We start from the raw sequence: 9,825 nt of genomic DNA, 5'->3' as shown, positions 1-9,825 counted from the left end.
TATTGCCGCTTGATAACGCGCGATGTTCGACGAGAAAAACAATCGAAATTACATGCTGAATGTGAAATGAATCCATGCAACAATAAAGGCAGGACGAAGTGTATAAGTAAAAAAGTCTTTATTGGTTGATTTTTATGAGATTATTCTCCATTTTATGTTCCAACTCCGAAAGGATATATATATACCACCAAACCATGAATATTAACGTCCTGTAAACTTTAGTAGCTCCCTGGCCCCTTAATAGTATAAAAAAAAAAAAAAAAAAAAAAAAAAAAAGAATGTAGGTAGTAGACATTGTGTAGGTAAGTAGGTTCCCAAAAAGGTGTCATTGACCACAAAGGGTTAATAAAAGAATTTGAATTTACTGAGCACCGTTTGAAAAGACCCTTGTAGTGTAAACAAATTACGAGGCGGGAAATTTTGAAAATTCAAATTCATGTTCTAAAATGGTTTTGGTGGAGTTTTGCCGGTTTTTTGCCCAAATTTTTAGATTTTTTTAGTAATTTTTGGTCCTAATGGTGTGTTTTCTGGTCCATTTTGAAATTTTCTGAGTAACTTTATTGTTCCTTCTACCTCAGAAATGGTTTCTTGTAAGTATTCACTCATAGGTTCCTTAAAAAGTGATAGATTGTGGTGGGTACCTACCTATCTAGCTCTACCTACCTACAAACATTAGATTGAAGTCATCAATCTTCAGGTGATTTTTGGTTGATCTTTCTGGTTTTTAAACTCAAGTGCACCTTGTAAAAGGTACTGAAACCCTAATCTAATAGTATAAAACCCCTTAGCTCCAAGATTTAATGCTTTACTTCTGAACATTAGATAATATGTATGTAGGTAGAGTAGATGTTGGTCATTTTGTTCTACAATTCATGATCTTCATGTCCTAATTTGTTAAACAAATCACTAACCCACCTCTCTCTGTTCCCTCATTCACAGGCAGTATCCCAAAGTTTACAAATGCATTGCAAGTGTCACGGAGTGTCCGGTACATGTAATATTCGAACCTGTTGGAAGAGTTTACCGTCAAAGTTCATCGAGGTCGGGAAGAAATTAGTCAACGAGTATTCCCGAGCCATTGAGATCAAAGCAGGAGTGAGGACGGGGTCCTTGCGGTATAGTTCAACGAATGATCTGGTCTATGTGACAAAGTCACCAGATTATTGTAATTTTGATGCCAAGCTGGGAAGTTATGGAACTTCTGGAAGGTAAGATGGGAACTGTGAAGTAGGAGTTCTGTGAACTGTAGAACTCATTTTGATCCCAACGCCACCCAGTATATTCAAATTAACTTCTGCCTTCATACAGTGTGGGTTGACTGACACGATTTTGCCATCAGAAAAAAACTCCATTTAGTGAATAATAAAGTAATGATAAAAAAAAGATCATTCCTTCTCTTTTCGAAATAAATTTGTTGCTCTAATATAGTATGATCGGTTTAAATTTATTCAAATTACATACGTAGGTACATAAGTCTCTGTAAAGTTTTGCTGGCCAAGTTCTCTGTAATGGAACTTGAAAGTGATGGAGTGAGTGTGAAGGAAAAAATGTGAGAAGTTTTTAATAAAATCTTTTTATATCACTACCTGCTTCATAAAAAAAGAATAAAATGGTACCTTTGCCAGCCTAGTTAGCTTAGTTGGTAGTGCGTCTGCCTCGTAAGCGCTAGGCCGTGGTTTCGATTCCTGCCCGGAGCGGATTTTATCCTGATGGGATAATGTTCGTTCTCGGAACGGCTGGCTTTCTCCTATGCTGTCTTCCTTCTCTCTTCGATTTTCGGGACGATAGGACCATAGCAGTTACAGTTCCCTCTGTCAAACCTCTGGAAAAAAGCCCAAAAGTTTTAATGTCCCCTGTTAAAAACCCTAAAAAAAAAAAAAAAAAAAAAAAAAAAAAATGGTACCTACCTTTATCTGTCTTTTGAGTGAGATGGTTGCATGAATTTTTCCTGGCTCTTCAGTAGTGAACAGAATAGAATAGAATGGTTTCCATTCCTTCACTCCGTGCACAAAAAGCCCCCTCTGATGCTTTGGTGTAGGGGCAAACAGATCCAAAATATGGGTCAAGCTTATCCGAATCTACTGTGAATTCCCTCTTCTTTTCCTCCTCTTTTTCCTTCTTTTTCATCATCTTTTCTCCCCTCTTCTCTTTCAAAAGCTTTGTGCAGTTCTCAAGCAAGAACGCAACGCCCTCTGCCAAAGAGGAACTAAAAAGAATAAAGGACCCGCCTGAAGATTCTACAAAAGCCAAAGGTGCTTATTACGAAACTTTTTCAAAGCGGCGAAAGGTGACGGGAGGGTTAATTAATTGGTTTATAATTGCTGTGAACTAAAAAGAATAAAGGACCCGCCTGAAGATTCTACAAAAGCCAAAGGTGCTTATTACGAAACTTTTTCAAAGCGGCAAAAGGTGATGGGAGGGTTAATTAATTGGTTTATAATTGCTGTTTAGACGTAATTCGAGAGATTAAAGCTCAAAGAAAAACAACGTGCACCAGAGCTAAAAAAAATATAAGAGGATAAAAAAGTTAAAGGTGTTAGAACGGCAGCAGTTCCTAAACTTTTACCTTAGCTGGTAAAGACGAACTTCAGAGTTCATGTTGGAAACCGGGAATAAACTTGGAACAAGTAGATTGAGAACCTTGCCAGAATAGTTAGCTTGGTTGGTAGTGCGTCTGCCTTGTAAGGGCTAGGCCGCGGGTTCGATTGCCTCCCGGGGTGGATTTTATCCTGATGGGATAATGTTCGTTCTCGGAACGACTGGCTTTCTCCTCTCCTGTCTTCCTTGTCTCTTCGATTTCGGGACGATAAGATCTTAGTAGTTACAGCTCCCTCTATTACACTGGGAATAAACTGGGAACAAGTAGGTTGAGAACCGAGATTGAAGACAAAAGGACGTTTCTCTACGATCGCCCCCTTTCAGAATTTGTACAGATTATCGGAACTGTGATCGCCCCCCCCCAACATAAATACTAATGATTAAAATTTCCAAACGCAAAAAAGACAGACAATTGATCGCCCCCCTTATCGCCCCCTAAGGCTTCATCGCCCCCATGAAAATCTCGATCGCCCAGGTTGGGAAACACTGGTTTAGACGTAATTCGAGAGATTAAAGCTCAAAGTAAAACAACGTGCACCAGAGCTAAAAAAAATATAAGAGGATAAAAAAGGTAAAGGTGTTAGAATGGCAGCAGTTCCTAAACTTTTACCTTAGCTTGTAAAGACGAACTTCAGAGTTCATGTTGGAAACCGGGAATAAACTTGCAACAAGTAGCCAGAATAGTTAGAGAACCTTGCCAGAATAGTTAGAGAACCTTGCCAGAATAGTTTAGCTTGGTTGGTAGTGCGTCTGCCTTGTAAGGGCTAGGCTGCGGGTTCAATTGCCTCCCGGGGTGGATTTTATCCTGAGGGGATAATGTTCGTTCTCGGAACGGCTGGCTTTCTCCTATCCTGTCTTCCTTGTCTCTTCGATTTCGGGACGATAAGATCTTGGTAGTTACAGCTCCCTCTATTACACTGGGAATAAACTGGGAACAAGTAGGTTGAGAACCGAGATTAAAGACAAAAGGTTATAGAGAAGATGTTCGAGGCGCTAAAATCCAAGGTGTTAGAGATGCTCTTGTTAAAGATTAAAGAATAGAGGTGTTACACCTATTCTGCACTAAATACTGAAGACCTTGTTTAGACTGCAGGAGTAAAGGGACTTTTCAGTCTCATTTCGGCATTATAAACAGGTAATATTCTATTCACTTCTTTTCTATTCTAATCTCCTCCATTTTCTCTTTTCTCTTTCAGGGCATGTAACAAAAGTCTGACTGGATACGCAGGCTGTGAGTCCATGTGCTGCGGACGAGGGTACTCCACCAAACTGATCGAGAAAATAGAACGCTGTCAGTGCAAATACCACTACTGTTGCTACGTCAAGTGCAAGATTTGCCACACTTGGATTGAAAGGCAGTATTGTAATTAGGACGTTCACAATCAAGTTCACACAACTCCTAGGACGTTCACACAAACCCTAGGTCGTTCACACAACCCTAGGACTTTCACACAATCCCTAGGACCTTCACACAACCCTAAGGACATTCACACAACCCCTATGACGTTCATACAATCCCTAGGACGTTCACACAACCCCTAAGGTTGCAAGGTCTGATTCAAATATAAAATACGTCACAGGTTATAGTGCAAAGAAAAATTAATATTGCTTGGAATTTCGAAAGGAGAAAAATTGACATTTTTAGAATTAAAAAAAAAAAAAAACAGCACTTTTTACTGGCATTGATAATAATATTGAAAGCAGAGAAATAATTCTGTCGCTCAGCCAAAAATTAATTGCTAAGCTATTAAAGCTTCTAGGTAGTCAGGTCCTAAATTTAAAAGGAAAACTAACAAAGCAAGGCTCCCGAACCAATTCTGCTTGGGTCTGAGATTGTAGGCTTCTACTTCTTTCAAATAATTCCAAGAATTCTGTAATCCAAAGTTGAAAGTTGTAATATAAAAGGAAATATTGTAGATACGAACAAAACCGTATACATAAATTTGTAGAGTATATAAAGATATAAAAAAACCTATTTATAACCATAAAATTTTCCCTATTTGTATAAACCTTTGTATGCTTTTCCTACCGATAAAATAATTCACCAGCTCTCTAGTTCTATGTTTATTTTAGAGTTAGGGATTTTTTGTTGTATTTTTTAACTCGTGTTTTTTTTCTGTGTAGATGTTTAAATAATTTTTGTACATTTCGAATTCTTTTCGTCTTAAAACTACTTAACTTGGGCTTTCCTTTTTCTAGTTGATAGAAACCTTTTTCTGAATCTGATAGTTTATTGTATTTTGTAAGAGAAAGAATCTAGCTCTGTGTCCAATGTCTAAAACGTCTTGCGGCATGTTTTCTTGTCCTGCTAGCTTGTAGTGGAAATTTTCAAAAATCTAGGAAGGCTTTCCCCTTCTACTTTTATCCTATAGCCATCACATACAAACAAAACAAAATAGGTAGTAGAAATTAATCACTTCTATTATTATTTCTAAGAGTTACTCTACGTTTAAAAAGAGAAGAAAAGGGTAGGGCATATTTCAATGTTTTTCCTTTTGACAAGGGATGAAATTTGTTTGATTTAATGTCACTGTATAACTGCTATATTAGTTCAAGACACAAGTTAGTTTATAAGTTATCTTTAGACCATCAAACTTCTGGGTTCAAGCTTCCCTAACTTACATTTACAACACACCATTAATTTGTAGCTATCATAGCATCAAACAGATATAGATGTAGGTAGGTAACTAAAGTTTGATAGAGGAAACTGTAACTGTTCAGGATATACCTATCATCCTGAAAGAGAAAATTAAGATAGGCTAGGAGAAAGCCAGATCACAGTGTATTGAATTATTGATCATTTCAATTGAAAATGGAGTTTTTTGTGTGGAAAAAACTTGTAGAACAATAGACATATTGACTTTCTTGTTACAAAAAATATAGGTATATATATATATTTTGATTATTTATGTGCAGTAAAAATGGTTTAACTTTCAAATATGATCATACAACACTTCCGTAACCTTGCATTCTTCCGATAGGTAAATGGGTGGGTACCTAATCATAATTCATAATAAATAATAAAATTATAATAAACACTTATCACATTCATTACGATATGAATTCAATCAATGTGATGGTCACGTCTGCCTTTTATTACAGGGTAGAATAGAGTAGAATATAACTTGTTTATCCTGTTCGAATGAGACTGAAAAGTCCCTTTACCCTAGCAGTCTAAACAAGGTCTCATGTATTTTATGGGTTTAATAACATGCTACCTATAAAAAAAGTTTAGAACAGTAGACCTTGCTTAGTTTAAAAAGAGAAGAAAAGGGTAGGGCATATTTCAATGTTTTTCCTTTTGACAAGGGATGAAATTTGTTTGATTTAATGTCACTGTAGGTATAACTGCTATATTAGTTCAAGACACAAGTTAGTTTAAGTTATCTTTAGACCATCAAACTTCTGGGTTCAGCTTCCCCAACTTACATTTACAACACACCATTAATTTGTAGCTATCATAGCATCAAACAGATATAGATGTAGGTAGCTAAGGTTTGATAGAGGAAACTGTAACTGTTGAGGATATACCTATCATTCTGAAAGAAAACTTACTAAAATACAAAGTTATCAAACAGATAGCTCCTTTTAAAAAAATTAAAAGTTACTTCTGGAAGGATGTATCTAAGAATTAAACCCGTATTCCACTCAAAATGTTAAATATTCACATTTCGCTAAAGATATATTTACACAGAGCAATTTTCAACGGCCTTTCTTATTGTGAGGGAGTACTTTTATTTGTATCTTCTCCATAGGTTAGTTTGGGAAAACACTTCTACTTGAATTTAAAACAAACCTGAATACTTTATGAGTAGTAGATCAAAAGATATTAAATATTATATAAATTTATTTTTTGAAGAAAAACGTTTTTTGGCTCTCCTGAAAAATTGAGTTTTTTCAGATAACCCCCTGCAGTTGTAGGCAAGCGACATGCCGATTGATTGACCCATCTTGTATTAATCATGATAACAGCAAACAGCTACGTCCAAAATCAACACAAATTATTGGCAATGTTATGATACTGATTAGGAAATTAAACAGTGACTCCCCTTCATGAGCTCACTGTTTAATCTTTAAACGTCAATGATTAAATCATTATTGGGTGTTAATCATCATTGGTTGATTGACTAACAGTGTTCTTTGAAGGAGAGACTGATAAAGAGTTAACGAGTAAAAATAAGGAAGAAAAAAGATTCTGGTTTTCCAATAGGTAGTCAGTAAAAGTGAGCCTAACTGAAAAGAAGTTGTAGACAGTGTTCTAGTTCTTTTTGACAAACATATTAGAATATTCATTAACTTGAAGTTTTTGGAAAATTATAACTTTTTGTAAGATTCTAAATATTTGGAAGATTGTAACTTTTTGGAAGATTGCAACTTTTTGGAAATTTGCTTGATTTTTTTTTTTCCAAGTGTATGACTTGACTTGAAAGAATTTTGAGAGTTTAATATGGGTGTGATGAAATTGAATTTCAAAATCTTGAAGAAGTTCCTTCAAGCACATTTGGACAAGAAAGAGTGTTGTCCCCGGAGGTAAATTTTTAAAATTTAAATAGATTTTTTTCTTTTGTAGAGCTTTTTTTTTTCAAGTGTATCACTAATTTTAATTTAATTCACCAGTTTCAATTTCTACAAAATGATAATTATGTTACATAAGTGCGAAAAGTATGATCTAGTATTTACTTGGGGACTTTCAGACTGAAATATACACCCTCATGCTCATATTCAATTTGGAAGCGTAAAAGTATGTTTCTAATGTGAGACAAACGTACATCTTTGTCAAACAAACTGTTTGTCAGAGACTGTTTGTCTCGCGTTATGCTGAAACGTTGTAACATAAGGTGCTAGGCTAAATGGCCGGTCCCTCGTGCCGCGGTGACTGCGGGGTGGGATATGCGCCAGTGTATTTCATTGTTTCTACAGTTTATTTGCTTATCTCAACTACAGACTGAAATATACACCCTCATGCTCATATTGCTCATGTTACAAGCAGTTGAGGCTTGTCTCAAATTTGGAAGCGTAAAAGTACGTTTCTAATGTGAGACAAACGTACATCTTTGTCAAACAAACTGTTTGTCAGAGACTGTTTGTCTCCCGTTATGCTGAAACGTTGTAACATAAGGTGCTGGGCTAAATGGCCGGTCCCTCGTGCCGCGGTGGCTGCGGGGTGGGATATGCGCCAGTGTATTTCATTGTTTCTACAGTTTATTTGCTTAACTCAACTATTGTAATTAAAATAAAATTTCAAAAGACAATTAAAATTCGACATTCAGCTAAAGAAAGTTTGGTGAGCTTTTGGAAATACTCAGAATCCCATCATCAGACCAAAAACGCAAGAGAGGTATTGACTCTTTAATTTATGAAGATTCTTTTCTAAATAATTATTTGCATTTATTTTATTGTAATTAATTTCTAATCCCAATTTTTTTCGCAGTGATGTGGACGAGTACGGGTTTAAGCGGGGCGCCAACTTTGACTATGTCGCCTACGAAACGTTCATGTCGGAATATATTGGCGTCCTCGCCAAGCGGTCCAAAAAGTGGGCCGCCATTCTGCCCCTGTTCACCAATAAGCCCAATCCGAGCTGGAATAAGAGCAAGAAGGCCAAACGATACCTTCGCAAGGGGATTCCCATCACTTATAGACCACAGGTTTGTCGAATGGCGTGCGAGGAGCTATTATTATTTTTTTTTTTACTCAAAATAAAACATAATAGAACATAAACAAAAAAGTATGCTTATGATTCTAGCTCATTAATGAAGTAATGATATTAATTTAATGAAAGTTTTTGTAACCCTTTCAGCTAAGCTGAGGTTGGGTTACAAATAATGATTTTTTGACACAGTTACATCCTTCGGTTGGGGCTGTGTTTTTTGGGCCTTATAGATAGGTCACTAAGAAGCTATTCGCTATGAAAACCAGAAGGAAAACAGGATAGGGAAAAGCCACCCGTTCCTGAAATTTTTGGGTGGTTCACAAATTCTAAACCACCCTGTACCTATTTATTATGCAGTTAATCGTTAAACTCATTAACGTGAACTAATTAAATCATTATGAACAATTCGCATACATTGTTCATCAAACTTATTAATGAAACGTAAAATTTAAGCCTAGTACCTACCTAACAGCAACATTTTTATCAGAAACGTAAATCTAAATTAAAACTGATAAATAAAAGATTTCTAAGAAGTCTCTCTCCCTATCCCTCCAGATAAACTTATTATTTATTTATTATTATTTTATTTCATCTAACAATTCTTTTACAAGCTCAATAAACCTTCTCGTCTAAAACTGTAGCAAAAATAGCTCAATTTTGTGTCAACTGAGGAGGAAAGAGCTCAGGTCAATGGCAATTCATTCTTCTTCATTCTTCTTATGAAATTTTCTTGCTGTATAATGTTGTCCCATTCTTTTGTTCTTTTTTCCCCAAGCACTTTCGATTTTTCGGTATTATTTTTGACATACCTACTGGAAGTTATTTTTATTTATTTATTAAAAAATAAATAAACCTAAATAATAATAATTAAAAAAAAATAAAATGAAAAAAAATCTGACCTATCATCCTGTGATTTTTGACATTTCCTTATTGGCTTGTCCCTTGGAAAATTTCGTTAGTTTTTTTCCAATCAAAGTCTGACTTTAAAATCTAAAACTTTGTGTATGTACTATGTTCGTTAGTTTTTTTCCAATCAAAGTCTGACTTTAAAATCTAAAACTTTGTGTATGTACTATGTACTGCTACCAAATTTACATTTAATATGTAGCTAACGAAAGTTACTGTTATTTTTAAATCCTGCAAAAATATGTCAGTCCTATGTATAAAAAATTCTATTCTGTTTGCATTCATCCACAAAACTCACCGACCTCACCTCTAGATCCCTTGTATCTGGAGGTTGGTGGTTCGAGTCCAATTCAAGTCAATAAAAAACATAGGGTTTGACCCAAAAATTCTATCCTCCCTTTAACCCTGCCAAGCCCCTAAAGACGGGTCCCGGGTGTATTTTTGTTAACCCTTTGAGTGTTCCTAAGTGTGTTCCCTCTCTCTTACCTTTTTCCTCGTCTTGGTTTACTGAGTTTTGACTGAAGTGATTTCTTGTTAGGTATTAAGTAAGAATGTTAATCTTTTTTAGCTAAATTCCCTTCAGGGATGAGCTATTTTTTTATTATTATTATTATTATTATTATTATTATTATTATTTTTTTCAAACTGCGAAACGTTTAGGATGGCTC

General features: G+C 35.5%; 2 protein-coding genes across 2 annotated transcripts; both read left to right on the top strand.

The window, feature by feature from the left end:
• The first annotated feature begins 461 nt into the window (after positions 1-461).
• Positions 462-4,973, top strand: LOC103514450 (protein Wnt-4). Its single transcript, XM_008479326.3, has 3 exons — positions 462-590; positions 940-1,208; positions 3,795-4,973. Exons 2-3 carry the CDS (start codon positions 961-963, stop codon positions 3,967-3,969), a joined length of 423 nt encoding a protein of 140 aa, XP_008477548.1. The 5' UTR covers positions 462-590; positions 940-960; the 3' UTR covers positions 3,970-4,973.
• A 1,619-nt stretch (positions 4,974-6,592) lies between these two features.
• On the top strand, positions 6,593-8,269 carry LOC108253030 (growth hormone-regulated TBC protein 1-like; the record flags this gene model as incomplete). The annotated part of the gene is made up of 2 exons (XM_017446226.2): positions 6,593-7,128; positions 8,030-8,269. Coding segments are annotated over exons 1-2 (323 nt in total), but the record flags the coding sequence as incomplete, so codon positions are not given.
• Positions 8,270-9,825: the final 1,556 nt, after the last annotated feature.

The sequence above is a fragment of the Diaphorina citri genome, unplaced genomic scaffold, assembly GCF_000475195.1.
Source record: "Diaphorina citri unplaced genomic scaffold, Diaci psyllid genome assembly version 1.1 scaffold1146, whole genome shotgun sequence".
Classification (NCBI taxonomy): Eukaryota; Metazoa; Arthropoda; class Insecta; order Hemiptera; family Psyllidae; genus Diaphorina; species Diaphorina citri.
The sequence above is the reverse complement of the archived record's forward strand: the minus strand, read 5'-3'. Positions and strand labels throughout refer to the sequence as shown.

Excerpts from the sequence above, each read along its gene's own strand:
- LOC103514450 (XM_008479326.3), top strand. The coding sequence starts at position 961 with ATGCATTGCAAGTGTCACGGAGTGTCCGGTACATGTAATATTCGAACC. Across the intron at positions 1,209-3,794 it reads AGTTATGGAACTTCTGGAAG|GGCATGTAACAAAAGTCTGA; the intron begins GTAAGATGGGAA and ends TTTCTCTTTCAG.